This window comes from Lepeophtheirus salmonis, chromosome 7 (genome assembly GCF_016086655.4).
Source record: "Lepeophtheirus salmonis chromosome 7, UVic_Lsal_1.4, whole genome shotgun sequence".
Lineage (NCBI taxonomy): Eukaryota > Metazoa > Arthropoda > Copepoda > Siphonostomatoida > Caligidae > Lepeophtheirus > Lepeophtheirus salmonis.
In genome coordinates this window covers 22,855,341-22,875,902 of record NC_052137.2, presented here as the reverse complement: position 1 = coordinate 22,875,902, position 20,562 = coordinate 22,855,341, and the positions used below count along the sequence as shown (strand labels likewise).

Below are 20,562 nucleotides of genomic sequence, written 5' to 3'. Positions count from 1 at the left end.
TTATATTGAAAATGTTGAAAAGTAACATTCATATATTACATGAATTGATTTAATTTTCTTCCCTTTTATTAAACAAAGAAATTTATTCACGACTCTACCAATACATGGTCTAATTATATAGTTCACACCATGAATTAACTCTTCATAATTGGAATTCCTTGTGGATTTATTAAGATGAATAATATATTCAGTTTATGTTAGCAAGGATCATTTGGGAAGTTAGTTATCTCTCCCTTATACACCCCTCTTAATCGCGACACATAAATCGTAGCTATCCTTGAAAAACGAACAGACATAGTTCATAGTATGAGTTTTTCCAGACTGATTAAACAATGTTTTAATTGCATAAAAAAGTGTTCATTTTTGATTCTAAATGCATCTCTATTTAACCTTTTATTACTAATAAAGATTTATGTTGGTGTCCTTTGTATTTAAAATTCAAACATTTTTTGGATCCATTCAATTGGCGTTGTTATATGGACAAATCGTTGTTACATTGCAACAGCTTATCCATGAAAAATTAATTTTGTAATAAATACTGCATAGTGTACATACATAAAATACTTCTGAAAAGGATGTATTATACAATGTAATCATATAGAAATTGATCATTTGGATTTCTAAAATGGTATATTATTGAACCTAGGTCATTAACAGTATATGTAATGTAAAACAATAGTTATAAATCAGAAATCCCTCAGCAATCTGTGGGGTCTTTGCTCCAATCAACTAATCTAAAGGAGCCCAACAAAATTGTTCTACTCCTTTTATGTATTGACTGGGTGGGGATTTTATATCCAGAGCAAGCTTAGAACTCAATATCTTGGCAACCCTGAAATCTATGTTTGTGAAAGTGTGTTCATCAGATTTAACCGAAAAAGCTGTATGAGAAAAAAATACAACACTTTTGAGATGTCCTCCGAATACAAACACCGTAGGACCATGATTGTGTGTATCCGTGCCGGGTGCACGCCAAGGAAGATTATTGAGTTTACCAAGCTACCTGAATCAACTGTTTACGATGTTGCCAAGGGTTTCAAGGAGTCTGATGGATCAACACACCTGCAAGCAAGACTCATGATAGTTCTGAGAGGAAAAAACGGACTTCTAACTCCGCATGAGAAGTAAATGTGCCCTCCAATCTAACTGGATCCGAACCCCTTGGACTACTATGTGTGGAGTGCCTAGGAGAGATAGTCCAATAAACGTGTACTCCTTGAAGACTTCCATTCTCAAGGGACTAGCTAACATGGAGAAGGATTCTCTCATCAAGGCCTGCACCAGGTTCGGGGCCAGACTAGATGCTGTGGATCAAGCGTGTGTTGGTTAATTTGTGTGATTTACTTTACTCTGGACATTGTTGTGTAAGACTAAAATATTTGTGAATTACTGAATGTATTTTAGTAAAATAAGTTGATATATACATTATTCTTAAATTTTCCGAATATAACATCCCCACCCTATACATTAATATATAGCTATAACTATTTTCTAGACCAGAACTAATGATAAATTAATTTCCACTGCTACAATATTTTGAGTATGAAACAGTTCTTCGAAGCATCATATATAATATATTTATTTATAGTTTACATACTTAAAAAAGAGTTGGGCGTTGCCCTTCGTCGTCTGCATACAAAAAGACTTGGTATGAACGCTCCAAACGAGCATCTCACATTATTATTGTTTTTAAATATTGACAGAAAAACTTTATTTTATGTATTAATCATATATATAATAACTATAATTAGGGAATATACGTATATTAATACTTGAATGATTTTTATTCTCTGGTCTCAGAATGCAGAATAAGTAGTATTCTGATATAAATAGAAGCAGAATGATAAAAATTCCATTCTTTTGGAGGCAAAGTATTTGCTTGCGTACCTATAAAAAAAAGAAGGTATACACGCTTCAGTGAAAGTTAATAGGTAGCGCGAGAGCCCCTTTTTGATAGTTGCGATCCTCAGGCATGCCTTCAAACTCCATCTCCCCCCTCGCCTAAAAAAAACACAGGCAGTTAAGATTTGAATTTATGGAAGTGAATATGTAGGTGTGTTTATATCAAGAACGTATTTGTGAGTGTTGTTCAAAAACTTTTATCTTTTGTGAAAAAAAATATATATTTATATATATTGTTTTGATGTGAGTGAGTTGTTTAACTTTCCAGTATATGTAGTATGGCTCTTCAAAGTTTTGTTTAACTCGCCAGGAAGCTCTGTGTTGTTCATTCCCTGTCATCAACACACGAAGAACGGAGGAACAATTTCATCAGTATTAAAAAAAAAAATAGATACTCAATATGAAAAAGTTCCGACGGAAAAGAGTACCAATCCTTGAGGAGCTCCAACTGACTTTTTTACTATTATACTTATCGAGTTTATGCACTGTATCAGAGTCAAGTTGTCTTCATCCAGCAATTCCTTTTGCAGCTAGTTATCGTAATATATCAGGAGGTATGGAAGAAGACTCTTGGAAAATAAGTTATGACTGTGATACTGGGTTTGAGATGTTTGGTGAGAAATATAGGGAATGTATTGAGGAAGAATGGAAGCCGGAGGAGCTTCCATTGTGCACAATCAATGTTGCAAGAGATAAGCCAACAAATTCATCGAGTGTCTCAGGGAGTGGTTACTCTGGGAACGCTGTTGATGGGAAAACCGGTACTGTACATGAGGGTAATAAATGTACAGAGACTCTTTCAGAAAAATCTCCATGGTGGACTGTCGATTTACTTCGTTCTCACTCCATCAAATATATTCGCATAACGACAAGATGTTGCGATGATAACATTGTGATAAAAAATGCAGAAATAAGAGTAGGTGATCTCACGACACCCTCTCAAAATCCACTCTGCAATTGGATTCCTAAGGCTTTGCCTCTTGGTTCCACAGAGATGATTGAATGTGCATCTGAACTGAGCGGTAGATTCGTTTCTATTTCCATGACGGGTGTTGAGAGGGTTTTGTCTATTTGTGAAGTTGAAGTGTTTTCATCTGATGCTATATCGATTTCATCATGCTCAGGATCTTCCCCTAGTGTTTTTGGTGATCTATGCTTTGATTTTAGCCCAGGCGAGATAACAGGCTACGAATCTGCAGAAAATGCTTGTGGAGACATTAGTCCATCATATCATCTAATCAATAGTCTAACAGAACAGGGCATTGATTTTATTACATCCAAAGTTAAGCGATTAAATAACGTCGACGAGATCTCAAATGTGCCATCCCTCATGACTTGGATGGGAGCCTATCGTAAAGAAGATGGATCCGAAGGATGGTATTGGTCAACAGGGGATCCAATCCAAATTCCAGAGAGTGAGCTGAATTGGGGACGAGGACAACCTAATAATTACAATAATGAACAAAACTGTGCAGTGTTGGATTCTGAATTAAATTGGAAATGGAATGATATCTCATGTCGGATTTCCGGTGTTGCTGTTTGTCAAGGGTCTCCAAACAAGTGTCCACATCCACCAGTCAATAAAGGAACTTACTTGACTATGGATAGTAATGAAGAAGGGGGAACACTAACCTATCATTGTGAAGTTGGATATAAACCCAGTGGAAATCCCAAACAAACATGTACAGGTGGAAAATGGTCCGGAGAACCAATCACTTGCAAGTATGTTGATTGTGGTCAAGTTCCTGGTCTCCTTGATGGAGAAATTCATTTCATTGATGGAAGGACATCTTATGGAGCTCACATCTTATATAAATGTAAAGATAATTACTCATTAATGCATGGTGCGAAAGAGAGCATTTGTGAAGAAAATGGATGGTCAGGTCGAGCTCCAAGATGTGTTTACACAAAATGCTCCGTTCCAGATCCGGTGGCAAATTCCTATGTTAAGGAACTGCCCGGCAAAAATGGACTTTACTCTTCTGGTACAAAGCTTACTTATACATGTCATCAAGGTTACCGACCCATTGGCTCATTATCTAGGGAGTGCTTATTGGGAGGTGTTTGGTCCGGTGATCTGAATCCTCCGATTTGTCATTATGTTGATTGTGAAGACCCCGTTCGGATTGACAATGGTGAAGTTGTTCTTTTAGATGCCAGAACAACCTTTGGAGCAGAAATTGAATATTCCTGCTATGAAGATTATATATTTTCTGGTGCCAATAAAAAAAAGAAATGTGAAGAAAATGGAAGATGGACGAGATCTCCCATATCATGTAATATAATCCAATGTCCAGTTCCCTCTGCTCCAGTTGGTGGCAAAATCTCAGGGCATGGTCGAACAGTTCATACTGAGGTCAACTATTCCTGTTTGCCTGGTCATATTTTATCTGGTAATACAAAGGCATCATGTACACGGAAAGGTGAATGGTCAGCTAAGCCTCCATCCTGTCAATTTGTAGACTGTGGCGCTGTTCCCCAGCTTCCGAACGGAAATGCCCGCTATATCAATGGATCAACACATTTAGATTCTATTGTGTCCTACGATTGTAAGCGAACATATTTAATGGTGGGTGACGAGGACTCTAAGACAAGAATATGTAAGTCGGATGGCAAATGGAGTGGTCGTACACCAAAGTGTAAAGAAATTCGGTGTCTCCTTCCTCCCAGACCAAATAATACAGTCATTTCTATATCAAGTACAGAAAGATTACACGGAACATCAGTTCTACGATCTAAACTTACCATGACTACATCTTATCGAATCGGAAGCACTCTTAAATATCGTTGTGAAAGAGGTTTTCTCCTCAAAAAAGAAGATGGAACTCAAGCAGGAAGAGTCATAACTCGGAGATGTAATAGTGATACAACTTGGACCGGCTCCAATCCTTTATGTGAATTCGTTGATTGTGGAACTCCAGATGTTAGTAAAAACGGAAAATATAAACTTGCAAATAATGGAACCTACTATGGAAGCGTGGCGTTTTATTCCTGTGAAACTCATTTTAAAATAGAAGGTAAGGATTCAATGTCTTAATTCTCTTTTAATGTTTCTATCTTTTTATAAAAAGTATGAATAATCCCCCCAAAATGAACATGCTCAATAAAAATCTCAAGTTACATCTTTTTTTTTATTACATTGAATCTATTTGTAGTGTGACATTTAAGTATGTACCTCCGTATAAATAGTATGTGGAAACACCTTCAGAGCAACTTGAACGTGGAAATATTATTTTGTAAACTCTTCTTCTCTAATCATAGTAGTAATAGTCAATATCATGGTCAGACCTATTTATACTTGCTTTTCGGGCCTGCATTTAATTGTACGCTTCCCAGGTACAACTTCTTAGTCTTTATCATCTTCAACAGAGCTCTTAAAACACCGTTCCTAACGTTAATTTTAAGTATTATAATAATAATAATAATAACAATAGTAAAGCTGCAATTGGCTGGATATAGTAATTATTATCCGATTCTTGCGCAAGGAGTCAATGCGGGCTCAATAAAAAACTAAACATATATAGTTGTATACAGTTCTAACTGTTATCCTGGTTCGTTCATGAATACCGTGGGGTTGGTAATACCTACATATGGATGTATGTATGAAAAAGAAAAGGAAAACTTTTATACTCAACCCATGGTTGAGGGTCAAAGAACTTATGGAGTACATACTGAGTACGAGGAAAGGTTTTGTTTTAAGTCCCAAATTACATACATACATATATTTACTGAAAAACAAGGATTTCTTTTTACAACTTTTTTGAAGGTTGAGCCCCTGGTGGTCCAAGGGAAGTTTTTTTTTCCCTTTCTTTATGAAGAAGATACATATTTCAAAAGAAGATTTCCATCCACTAATTCACCATCATCATGATTTTTTTATTATTATTGTTATAATATATTAAAGGGTGAAAGTTTTTTCTTCATACAAACAATCATCTTTGAATAATGGGAGAAGGTTTTTTTCGTTGGGGGGGGGATCTGTGATTTTAGCATTAGCCTCTAAAATATAGTTGTATTTCTACTACAATTATTTATTATTTATTTCATGTTGCAAATTATTACATGGAAATTAATGAGGGATTACCTCTGTTCAAATAAGCAAATTCATGATTTAAAGATTAGACTTTTTTCAAAGGATTAACCGTATCCACCAAATACCAACGTGCAACCGTATATTTAATAGAAAGAAATTATTTGTTCATGGATAGCAAACGAGAGTCTTACTAGGAGTAGTACAATAAAGATAAAACGATGTATGTAACTACATATTCTACATTCTATATTTGTTACTTATTTACCCAAAATTATCCTAGTCACAACTATATAGCAAGAAATAAATATTAGTGATGGGACAAGTTAAAAAAATCCCGATGATGATTTCCATGTGATTCTTGTAAAAATTACAGATGCCGATTCTTTAATATTTTAAATAATACTTAAAAAATACAATTTTAGTATCAAGGGTGTCCACGGGATATTGTTTTAGGAGGGGGGTAATGGAATTTTTTGACAGAAAAAATTGAAAAATTAAATTTCAGATATACATTTTGATATTTAAATTTTTTTCGAAATTCCACAACTGTTTACAAAAAATTCCAAAAATTAATTTTTTGGGAAAAAATTTACAAAAATTCTCACCTGTTCTCAAAAAAAAGAAATCAATTAAATTTCTCATAAAAAAAACTTTCAAAAAAAATTAAAATATTAAAGTTTTCAGAGAATTTTTGTATACTTTATATAGTTATTCTCAGAAAGTTAAATTTGTTGGAAAAAAAATTAATTTAAATTTTCTTTTAAAAAGCAAATATTCCTTAATTTTTGAGGGGGTTATTATTTTTTTCATAATTTAGAAAAATAATGAGTACCAGTATTAAATAAGAATTGGAATTGCAAATTTAACATTATTTTCCCGTTACCGATTCCTGAAAAAAACCCGATTCCCGATTTCGATTAATCTTACCACCACTAATTAATATACAGTGTATTTTGTTGTCAACTTTCGATGTATAAACTCTTTTTTTTTTTTTGCTAATCTGTGTTCTAAAACGTTCATGGGTTGAATTAGAAGTAACAATTGTTACTATTGTATAAAAGATTATTAAAAAAAAGAAATAATATGGTGTCTGTAAAACTGTCAGGTTTGAACTAATTGTGCTATTTGGAGATCTTTATATTTTCGGATTTTGTATGTCGAGTAAAAAATTATATAAAGGATAGTTTAAAAATGACATTATTCTTAGGCTAATTAATACATTTGTCTAAAAATCCTTGTCATCAAGCGTGTCAAACTCAAAGTCTATCGATGGTCAATGAAAATTTTCATATTTAAAAGACACCATTAACTAGTTATTTAACTCTAATTTAATTAGGCACAAGGAAGTTACTTATGAATAAAAACAATTTATTATCACATTTTATTATCTCTTTGAGGTTTACTTAAATCATCTTTAGGAGTCTACACGTTTGACCTCTAGGTTTAAAAAATTGTATATGACTGATAAGTAACTATTTAAGTATCATGTGACAAGGAATGGAACAACAAAAAAATACAAATTTATTGATCGTCATAACAAACATAGCTAGGCGCACTAAATAAATCATATAACATTTTTGAAAACTTTTTTAGAATGATCAACAATCTTTGTGATCATAGTTTTTCCACTGATTACTTTGCCAAACATGATCCTTCTTTTCTGTAAGAAAATTTCTCATGAATACATGTAGCATTTTCCCAGCAATGATGTTTCCTTTGTTAAGAAAACAATCACCAAATTAGCATTTTTCCTTAATATAATATTCATTAAGTCTTCCACCTCTATTGGCTGAGCAGTAATAGTAGCAAATAAAGATGGATTGCTTACCGAATATATAATTAATTTTGGGAGGATATGGTTTTTCCAAATGGCTTCATAGAAATTGCATACAAAAAAAACTACTAGAGATAACATTTTTGATACTACAGAGAGTCCACCCACCTCCATTACATATTTTAAGGAATTCAGCATTTTAGGTTTCTTGGGATTGTAAGGATAAGTCTATTAAATTAGAAGTTTGTTTGAGTCCTTTATCTAAATTATCTTTCATTGAGATTCGACGTTTTTACTTAAATGGCCTATTCAGTATCTTTGCATCCTGGGACAATACCACAATCTATGCATTATTACAAAAAATAAAGTCTAATACATTTCAAGAGTGAAACAGCTCTGAAAAAAAAATATTTTGATTTAATTATTCTCAGTACATTCAAGGTGGTAAGTATATGAAGTTAAAGAAAAGAAGAAATTAATTATATGACTACTACTGTATAGCACGCAGGAAATTATTGCGTCTAATACTTAAATAAATATCAAAAATATTTTTTTCATTAAACTTATTTTTATTCTTTTTATTAATGTTGTAATATGTTAGCCATGTTTACAAGCTACTAACATAAATTTTACAAACCAAAAATGTTTTTTTACTTCTCTTGTACAATTTTTAAAAAACGTCCAGATAGAACATTCTTTTCTAAATCAGCGATAAATAGTATGAATAAATTTATATTTTTTTTCTCTCCTTTAAATGTCGAAATTCAAATGATATGTATGTATTCTGTACTCAATATCTTAAAAAAATTACGACAATCTAAATTTTTAATCGACGTTAGTCTGTTCTTAGTTATTGAGGCAAATTCATTGCTTATGGTCGAAAGACATCACACTATACATTTTCAATGACAACAGATTATGTGCATATATTGCAATGGGTAAATGGTAGATTTGAAATATACTGATAAATATATACTATTCTTGTCACGATACTAATATTTTTTTACGGATTCAAGCATCAAAATTGGCATCGGTATTTCAATACTATTTTCAACTAAAATATAAAACAAAATGTCGTTAAAAACATGAACTTACATTAGTGTCCGTGCGTTTTGCAATAAAGGCAATTACCATTTTTTGGCTGCCTCAGAAATTTGAGGGATTACGTCATATATACCTTAAATGTAATGGTGTTGTAAGTACAAGTTCAATATCAATTGAGTATAGAACCGTTTTAAATGCGTCAGTACCTTTATACTCAAAACACAAGTATATATTATCTAAAAAAAGTTTAAATTCTATATACATACAATGTTGAATTATTTTTCTATATTATTCTGTCAATATAAATTTGCACTTCAAAGTTTGTTTTAGGAAGGAATCTTCTATTCTTATTTACTTTTAAGAAGCAACGCTTTAGTATTACATTATTTGAAATTGATATTCTCATTTTTAAGATTTTTTATGCATTTATGGAAATGCATAAAAAATCTTTGGTTTTTATTCGAGTATAGCTATGTACCTAATACAGATTTAGTTCATATCAGGGGGCTTTGTGATACATTTAAAGGTCCATGTATTTGTTCTTCTGTATACAAACTTACGAACTAGTATAATAAAATGAATAAAGTAAAGCAAATGCTCAACAAATTTTAACATATTCAATATGCTTGTCAAAAAAGATCATTGTTTACTTTAGATAGCTTTGTTAAATAGAAGAAAAAAAGATTTTAAAACTTTGAAATAAGAGAAATGGCTTACACATAAGAGTAATATCTAAAGTGTAGACTTGTAAGAAACTGCGGTATAAAACCATGTTTTTTTAACTGGGTGTATATATACCCTTTTAAAACGTACCAAATATTAGAAAGTATTCTACAGGCATCATTTTCATTAATATGTTACTAAAATATCTCAGTTTACCAATTTCATTTCGTTGAGTAAAAACTTGAGTATCTCTTATTTAAGAAATGAGTTTGCTATAATTCCTAATTTAGGGCTAGCTAAACTATTTATCCTTTTTATAGAACTTGGTGAAGATTATTGATAGTGAGGTCACATTTAGAAAAGACTGCTCTATAGAGCGCTTTACTGACTATAATTTGCATCATAATTTCAAAAAAAATCATTGTGATTAAACTTTGTTGTTTAGGCCCCAAAATGGCTGACATGAAAAATGGTGACGTCAATTAAAAACACTTTATAGTACAACTTTTCCGTCTGATTCAAACTCGTCTTCAACATTTAGGACGGACACGTTGATGTCATTATTTTTGCACGCAATTTTTCATAAGAAAATAAATCCAAAAAAAACCAAAATCATTTGGTAGTTAGGCAATTCTTCCCAACTATGGCCTTATTATTCAATAATTGTTGGAAATTGTACGCAGCTTAACAAGAGCTTATCAAATTAAAACAATAAACGTTTATATCCCTGAGTATGAGAAAAGAAGCAAAAACATCGATTGCTGACAACAAAGTACCCTGTATATTTTTGTGTTAGCAAAGTATGGCAGTGCGAGCAAATGAAATATACAATGAAGTAGCTGGAAGAGCAATGCTTCAGCTGAATAAAAGCAGAGAGCAACAGAAAAGAAGGAGAAAATATATACATAATTAAAAGTAGATATTAAGTACATATTTATTAATACAGTTGTTGACCTGAATTTCAGCTGTTTAACGCGAAGCAAGAGAAGGCTGTCAATTCATCTTAACTGCTCACTTAGCTCTTCTAGTTATATATATAAATATACATGTTCTTTGATTGTGGAACGTCAAAATGGTGGAAATGATGAATCCCTACTATATCCTGATTCCCCTTTTTTATAGATTATTTCGTACTATGGAAATATTAATAATTATTTTCCTTCAACCCATTGCGACCTGGAACATAACCCCTGTTAAAACTAGAGATAATAATATGTAAGTGTAAGACTATTATAAAAATATGTATTTACCATACACGATTACCCTTATGATACTATGGAACACAAAAATAAATGTATGCATGCGTACAGGCAAGTACATATGTATATATATATATATCCCTAGTTACGATATATTCATGAAGGTTTTTATTGATCTATTGAATCCTCTGCTCCTTTATCATTCCCCCCTCCAATGTCAGGTTGAAAAATTATGGAAAAGCCCCCTCCATCAGTGTTATCATTACGTTATCCTCATATAATATTAATATATATTTCACCCTGGGAGATCCGGGTAGTTGTGTACGTACATAAATAGATATATGTACGTTATTTCTATTAATTTTTGTCTTAATGAATTATTGCTCTAAGAGAAAATTAATGTATTTTCATCAAGGATTATTTTTTATAAATATGTATATTTTTAATGTAAAAAGGATTTATGTTTGAGCAAAGAAATAAATTAATCTCTAATATTTTCTTTTGTTTTTTTTAACAAAAAATATATATTTCAAATAAACCAATAATTATAAATTAAACACATAAAAACTAAACATAATTAAAGAGATATCCCAAATTGCTATAAAAAATATTTAAACGTAATCATTGATATCCAGAAATAAAGATCGATGGAAAAATATGAAATATCAATATACGAATTATAAGAATATATTAGTTATTAAAACTTTGTCATTCTTTATTCTTACATGTTGACAATCTTAGATAAGAAGTAAACTTTGTCCGTTTTGTTTAAGTGTCCCCAAATATCGAGCTCCCTTTACACGAATTTTTCTATGTTTCTAATAGAAACCTGATGGCATCTGGCAGTATAAATTATTTCTTCAATTAGGATGATGATCCCTTCTAATTTAAGAGTATTTTGAGAATTGGGACTGATTCCTATGAGATAGTCAACTTCTGTTTGCATGACATTCAAGTTTTCCTCTATATTGAAACTGCAGAGTTATATAACTGGTGTTACTTTAGGGTAAAAGACATTATGTAAGCCCAAGTTTCAAGTTTTTTTTCAGTGCAGGACTTATTAGTGAATAGAAACGATGTTGCAATCTGTTGTTTTGTAGTAATAAATTGACTCGTAAAAATAGTTGACACTGACTTTTCATTCGGAGAAACTTAGTCAAGTGAATCGAGAATATACAAATCTCAGTCGGTGAATGTTTCTCCTTGTCTGTGACACTCTACCGAATTTGTTGCTCTCTCTGATAATTATTTAACAATATACACTATAAAATTAATTAAACAAGGATTCCTATCTCCACTGTCTGTATTCTTTCACAGCCGTTATTTGGTACGATTTATAGAAATCGTCCCCCTTTCGAAGCCTTGTGATTAATTAAACTTTATTGTTACTGTTCTAAAGAGGACATACATTGTCGGTGAGGAAACACATACTATTTACAACAAGGCGTTGGCATCGAAGATAGGCTAAATGAGTTTTTTGAAGGAGTCATTACTCAAATAATAAATATGATATAATCGTGCAAATAAGGAGAGGAATATTAGGTAGGTGGAGGCAGAAAATATCTTGTGTTGACTGGAACAATCTTTCAAATAACTTGTTGTAATAGTGACGTATTCGAACATAAAGCGATATGTAAAGTCCAACCGCACCCTTTCAAACGGATGATGATGATACGTACCTCTATCCGTACATATGTAAATCCAATTGAGTGGAACCATATCGCTGTCACTTTGTCTTGTACGATTCGAAACGATATACTATTATGTATAGAAATATCATATTGAAAACCACCTCGAAGGCTAATATTTAAAATACATTATGTATACATAATAAAATAGATGTTGAGAATATAGATATTTTTCACAGAGTCAATTGAGGAAAATACATCAACCACTGAGCATTCATTATACATGTATATACACTTCAAGGTCAATTTTCCTGTGATATATTAGTTTTAAATATGATTTATTAGACAATACATATTATGTGTAGATACTTACTACTATGAATGTTGGATTTTAAATACTCTTTCCCTGTATATCTATGTAATATCTGAGTCTCATGAATGTATATTATATAATACATACAAAGGAAACTAATCAGACGACCAAAATACATGTGTACCTATATAAAGAAAATGACGATTTGTCATGTCAACTACCAACATATGAAGCATATTGTATCGAAACATTGTTTTAGTTATGAAGTAATCTAGGTTGATTTTAAAATCGTAATGGAGATGGATATACCCTTAAAGATCTCATGAATTTTACTTCCTTTTAACAATATATTAGAGGTATATCAATGATATTATGAACATTTTTGACTACAAAATGTCAGTTGTTTACAAATGAATACTTTTGAACTGAATAATACACCTATATATACACGTGAGTGACAAAGTTCTTTATGAGTTCATTCTCATATCTCTAAATATATGTATAAGCTAGTTTGATCTTTAAAATTAAGCAAAATGAACAAGTTTTCACTGAATACGAAGGATGGAATTCCTAGATTTAATTACTCCTATAGTTAGGTACTATCAAAAATAATTGTCAACAGTTCCCCCTACCAGTAGTTTGAAATATAATTTTATTTGCTGCCTTGTCTCCGAGACCAATGATATCTTTTAAGATCAACACCAGTACTATGGAGATCGGAACCTATTCATAAGCCATAAGAAAATTGTGTCGAAAGTTTGGAAAGGAAAATATCAAAAAGGGGGATTATATGACAAAATTCGCAATTCCAAGCTTATCAGATCAGTAATATTGTTGTTTCGATCCATATTTATTCGGTCTAGTAGTCTTAGAACCGGCCCTTTCTGTCCTTAGAAATTTTTTCCTAAAAATATCGATGGTTTATTAAGCTAAATAATATATATGAGACATGTATTGTGAACATTACAGAAAATATTTATTTCTTCCTTATAATTCAATATAATAGGAACATATTATATTTTTAATTTATTATATCATTTTGATTTGAAAATTCTTATGACGGTACCTCGAAGTTCGATATGGTGGTGGATATTATACGGTATTTTTGGAAAAACTCTATGAAGTAAATGAAAAATTTTAATTGTATTATCAGGGTCTTCAATACACATAAAAATAGGCCAATCCTAGGTAGCCTATTTGTATTCCAATCGAAGACCCTGATTTTTGAATATTTAACGGAATGATTTAAAAAAACTCTAAATGATATCACGAGGGGTCTGTTCTACCTTCTTTAAGGACTGCCAAGTGGCACTGGGCTGGATAGGACCGGACTAGACTGGTACGCGGTCTTCTGTTCTAAATAAGGGCCTACACAACACTAGGCAATAAAGATAATTGTGAACATAGATCGTCGTATAACATCTCATATATGTAAGCTATTTGCATTTCAAATAACTATTTTGAATTGCCTACATTATGTAAATAGTTACATTGAAAAAAACTTTCCTTATGAATAGTACAGTCCAAATGGATTTGAACTAAAATAAAATATAGCTCAGCACTGTCCATCTTTAAAAAAATAAGTAAACATTTCAAATCAAAGGTGCAATTTTTTTAATATCTACGTACAATAAGAAATTGAAGGAAGGCTAACTAAATATATGTGTAATTTTTCAAAGAAATACGTGAATAATGAAACATAATGACAGGAAAAACTACATTAAAGCAAATTATAAGAAAACAATTTTTAGACTTTGAACTAATAGTTTACAGTGGTGTATCTTGATTAACGCAGAGTTACTTTTGAAAATGAATCATGCAAAAAAAACATTTTTTTTAAATCCAACATGGACTGTTTGTAATTCGAGTACTTTTTTTTGTTATATGAAATTCATATATAGGGTGTTAAGATCAAATTGGCCCATTTTTCAAAAATCATTAAATTGTGACTTAGGCCACATTTTTACTTTGAAAATTGGTTTGACTGGTACATATGAATGTTGAAAAAGATTTCATTGGATGTATCTACCTCCAGCATCAATCATGACCTGTATCCATGCCCCAGAAGGAGGAGCATGCGTTGATGAAAAATTCCTTGGGAAGTGAGGCATGATATTTTCGATTTTTTTTAGACTCAACGTAGCTACCTACAAAATAATCCATCAGATAAAGACCCGGACTACTGGGGGCCCATACGTCCTTCCCAATAAAGTCATAGCATTCTTAATCAGCCACTTCAGCTATCTGTATGAGATATGACAAGATGTTGAGTCCGGTTATCACACCCAAGGCCAATCTCTAGCGACAGCAGTTACATTTAAGACCTGATTTGAGATCTCTATGTTATTGTGGAGAAAAATCATCGTCATGGCACAATGCGGGTTCTCCTATGTAAATTCAATCTTCTGTTTATCTGGAGCAACTGTCGCCATGATGGCCAAAACTTATGTAACGTTTCTTCCAGCCAAAAAAGGACGACATCAGATTTCTACATCTTTAGAAAATCGCCAGGACACGCCTTGTATGGTAAAACCTCGTTCATTGAAAGGTTCGTAAATCTCAGTACAACAAAACTGATATTTAAAGTGGAAAAAATCGTTTTTTTAGAAGTGAATATCACTCTTTCGTAAAGGATGGTCATTGTTTATTAACTGAAATAAAAATTAAAGTAACCCAAATTCTTTATACACCAAAACGCTCTTTAAATGAGGTCCTATTATATTCTACATACTTATAAGAAAAATATGCACAATTTCGTAGAAAAATGAATTGGTAATAAATTGTTTTAAAAAAACGAGAGTTGAGTCATTTACAAATTACTTTGAAATGAGTGAAGAATGAAATGGAAATGCACTTACCTTGAGGAGAAGGTTTAACACAAGTTCTCTTATTCTTGTTCTCCGAGGGTTTTTATTTTTCTCTTCAAGGACCAATGGACAGAGTTTACACACTTGTAGTTACTCATAAGGAACAATCATTTTCATGGTTTAGAACAGCTTAAAGGGTTTGACATTTGTATGTACATTGTACATATAGTATGTGAATTAGTTTAGATACAGAGAAAAACAACACATGTATAACATTTATTTTCATGTTTGTTCCTTCGTTGTTGAACGTATATTTTATCTTCAATGACTTGATTTTTACTTCATGAATCAAACGATAAAGGGGTTTTGTTCTTGTGTATTCAAAGGTAGAATTATCCGCTTGTATTTTTTTTTTAGAGAATCATCTTTTAAAATGAAAGTGAGATCATTGCATGTAAAGCTTTATATATGTACATCATTTTTGTCTAAAACAGCGTAGATATTTATTTGTAAAGTTGAGACCAAAAAAACTTTTACCTTTATAGGGTATAACATCTTTTGTTCCATCTACTCTAAATTGTCATAAAACAGTCATTTTTTAAGATTTATTCAAAAACAAACACTGAGTAGCAGACACAATTATTGAAAATATATCTCACTCAATGTAGCCCCTGTTAGCCTCAATTTGGATCCTGAACTGAGCGCAGGCCCCGGAAACTGAAGCCCGCTCTAAAGTCTTGTCTATATTCCAGAACAATAGAGTCGATCAGAGACTACTTGATGGTGTGAGAACCTCTCTTGATCTTTGACTCGAAGTAGCTACTAGGGGCGTCCGTAGGATTAGATATATATATATATATTTTTTTTTTTGGGGGGGAGAGGAAGAAGCCCTTGTTTTTTGGGATTTTTTGTAAATAGCTGTGGATTTTTAAAATTATTTTCCAAAAAACTTAATTTTTATGAACAGCTGTAGATATTTTAATGAAAAAAAAAATCCTTTTTTGAGAGTAACTTTGTATTTTGGAAAAAAAATTCTGAAAAATTTAATTTTTTCAGTTTTTTTTCCAAAAATTTAATTTTTTTGTGAGCAGCTGTGGATTTTTGAAATTAAAATATATATATTTAATTTTCTAGTAGTAAGCAAAAAATCATTAATTTGGGGGAAACTACAGCCCCCCACCTGTACGGCTGACCTGGCTGCAGGGCAAAAAATAAATCATCATAGACACGTTGGAGGAGCTAGGAGACCAAATATGCTTGGAAAAACATTTTTTAGTAGTGCTACTGCAGCCAATCCTGAGTTTTTTTGAAGGTGAGGAAGGGAACAATGTCCCCTTGTCGATCTCGTTCATCTTTAAAACCTCAGTATTGCTAATATTCAGATCGTTGTTCACCAAAATCAGAGCGCACCTGGTTTCTACCTCTGAAAATGTAATAGGGTTGATATCTCTGCTGTTGACTCCATGGTGGTGTTTTGGCTACTAAACAAAACGTTTATACACATTAATAACATTGCCGATTTCTTTATCACATATCCCGGAAAAATCCGGAAATGTCAAGCGCCGGATTTCGTTGTTACACCCTGTATGACTAATATGTCATAGTTTATAACAAGTCTTCATACTATTTGCCTTCATATTTTGCCAGGAATGGGCAAATAATCATTACTTAATATTACACGTTTCTAAAAATTTAAAGTAGATAATTATCACATTAATTAAAATGATACTTGATAACATAATTAAGTCTGCTGAAATAGAGTCGAAATATATAGCCTGATATATATAATATACATACAATAGGGTGTCCCAAGGCACATAAAGCAATTTTGTCACTTCCATGCTATTCTATGTGTTTCTATTGGATCTTAGCAAAACAAATATGAAACTTTTTCTTCTCTAGAAAAAGGATAACAGGTGTTGACTGAAAATAAAACATTAACTACGACTTGAGAGTAAGGAGGACCGGGACATGTCATACTTTAATGCGAATCACACAAAAATACTCATCACAAGTATTATTTATTTAATTTACCTTCTAGAAAATGAATGTAAATTGGTTGTATAAAAATTTAGTATGTCTAACCCAAATCATTCCCGAGTACTTGAACAAAACGTGAAGAGTATCAACTATTCATGTCTCCTCACAGTATTATAAAGAAATTATGTAGTGTTTATTTAATTCTATTCATTGCAATGGTATTCCAAAAAAAATGATTAAAACTGTGCATGGATCAATACGTTGTAAAGTTACAGCTTGGATTGCGAGCAATGTAGATACATGTAAGTGAAGTACTCGTTTATGAATAAATTTACAACCAATCACAGGCAATGTAATTAATTACAGATAGCTGAATGGTTATCAGATCCGCTATCCTATTTATGTGTAGATTTTTACAGATGTAAAATGGGAACTCGCTGTCCTTAAACCATCACAATCCGAAACATTACTGTACATGGATTTGTATAGCTATACCTTGAACGGAGAATAGTTTATTTCCTATAGATTTTATGCACTTGTTATAATTATTTTACGATTGGAATTAAATATTATTATTTGCCATTATTTATTTATTATATTATTTCATGGACGTATGACTTTGGATGAGTTATTATGAATTACTTTGTGGAATTATTATGCGGATATTGTATCCTATTTTTTTAAATTACATTCACCCTCGACTTACCACCTTTTTAACTATGTAGTAGTCACCTATTTTCAAATAAAATAAATATCTCTCTGGTTGGGGCTTATTTAATATATAATCTCCTCAAGAAAATACATAAATTTTACTCCCTACACCTTGTGTCAACAGCTTTATTCAGAGTGGGTGTCTAGGCTACTTTTTTGATAGTATTTATCAATGTACCGGGTGTGTCGTTGAAATCTGCACACTGATAAAACAGAGGAGTATAATATACGAACTATAATAATTATCAAGGGCGGCTGCTGAATTATATATATATATTATTTTTTTTTTTTTTCGGGGTTGGGGGAGCTTTGAGAAATTTGAAAAATTATTTTTTTGGAAAAAAAGTCAAAAATCCACAGCTGTTTACAAAATATTAAATTTTTTGGGAAATTTTTTTGAAAATCCACAGCTGTTTACAAAAATTAAATTTTTTGGGAAAAAATTTCAAAAACTAAATTTCTTAGAAAAAAATAAAATATAACATTTCTTGGATAAAAATTTCAAATACTAAAAAAAAAAATTTTAAATATTAAACTTTTGAGAAAAATTTCCAAAATCTATTCTCAAAAACTTAAATTCATGTGGGAAAAATGAGAAAGATTTACTCTTTTGAAAAAAAATTCAAAAATTAAATTAAATTTGAAATATTAAATTTTTTGAAAAAAAATTCAGATATTACATTTTCTAGTAAAAATCAACAATTAATCAATTTGGAGAGGAATACAGCCCCTCCAGTCCACCACCTGCGTATTTCCCGGATAATTGATCATTCCTTCGATTAGGTGACAAGCTGTGTTTATTGAACCCACCCTTTCCTACAAAAAAATTAATACAATCAATCGAAAAATGTCCTCACAAAGAGACAAAAGGATCAAAATTCCTGATCTACTTCGTGTGGAACACACAGCAACAAAGATCCAAAACTTATCTAAGGCAAGCCGGCAGGCAGACTATTTACAACATCAAGAAGGCCACTGAACCCTCTCGACTTTTCATTACGGCTGCATATCAAATAAGGATACTGAATCTCGAAGGTTGCAAGGATTCTTTGGATGAACATTGGAACTCCATGATCCTAATTACATTATCATCACCTGCTCAGAACTGCCGGTTGGCGTATCGAGGCCATGATCAAAGTCGATGGAGATTATATTGAGGATTAGAAATGGCAACACACGAACCAAAATCTACACAAAGTTTAGTTAATTTAGCTCCCCTAGTTTCCAAAATTAAACTTATATAAATTTCAGATCCGAAATGTCTAGTTTTCAATTACGCACCCGGTACATCCACCCCCTCCCTTGGTCCATATTCATTATTCATACATGCGAGTACATATATCATATGTATAATTGTCTAGACAAAGGTTGACAAAGAAACCCTCAACCAAAATAACAATAAAACAACATCATCCCCACCCACTGTGTGTGTGTGTTTGAGCGTGCAGTAGTAGTATTAATAGCTAATAAAAAAAATTCCATTTCCTTGAAACATACTCCATACTTCAAGGTCAGGCAAACAAACGCTCAAAGACGGAGCAACACTTTTTTTTTTTTACATAGCATAACCTACAACATAAATCTATGTTACGAAAATATCTGTAATTATTTTCTGTCAAGGATTTTCGTATTTTAACTCCCTCAAACAAATTCAATTTATTATGCTTTTTGTTTCTTCTATATTTTGCCCATCGATGGAGTCCCTTGTTTTTATTTCAAGGTCAAATAACTCTTTCGGTTTATTTTAAGAACTTTTGGATGTATCTGTTTGTGTTTATATAATATTTCTACGTGACCTCTTGTAATCTTTGCTAACCAGGTAGATACATATTTGTTTAAGAATGTTCTTTGAGGTTGTTCTTTTATTGATAGGTCATAAGTAGTATAGGTAGAATAACCATACATACATTTTTTGTAATAAATACATGGACTATTTATAATATTTGTTAATCATTGTTTTAAGCAATGATCCGCCATTGCAAAATCATATATAGATACATGATGACCTTACCTTACCGCTTTGCTAAAATACATCATCTCTACGTGGAACTTTGTATGTTTGGGATTTCAATTCATGTTGAAAAAACAAACTGAATATGATCGGTGTTGAAGTTTCAAAACATCAAGAGGGTGGTGAGTATTTTAAATCCAAAAAATATCCACAATACCTGCAATACCCATTTACTCCCTTTTCAAATAAAAGAGAGAAAAAATGCAGATTAAATTGTTTTGAAATCAACATAAATATCTCTCAAATTTAATGAATATCACTACGCAATACATATATTGTAATAACTTTACTTATTTCAAAGACACGCAATTTATATACTTATGCCCTATGCATTAAAATACATATAATTACGACATTTGATTGTACATAGAAGGATCTATTTTTTATTTGTGCAAGGTTAATTAGATGGACTTTTATATCTCTATAACATGGCTACGTCCTATATACACCTTATGATTGCAGGTCAATATTAATATTTCTCAATTGACTGTGAATAT

The 20,562-nt window shown here is 31.7% G+C and overlaps 1 protein-coding gene across 1 annotated transcript in view; it reads left to right on the top strand.

Annotated features, from left to right (window-relative positions):
* The first annotated feature begins 2,018 nt into the window (after nt 1–2,018).
* LOC121122205 (P-selectin) overlaps nt 2,019–20,562 on the top strand; it is a 35,682-nt gene continuing 17,138 nt past the window's right edge. The window contains exon 1 of the mRNA XM_040717204.2: nt 2,019–4,919. Coding sequence (XP_040573138.1) covers nt 2,303–4,919 — 2,617 coding nt within the window. The 5' untranslated portion in view covers nt 2,019–2,302. The remainder of the gene's footprint in view (nt 4,920–20,562) is intronic.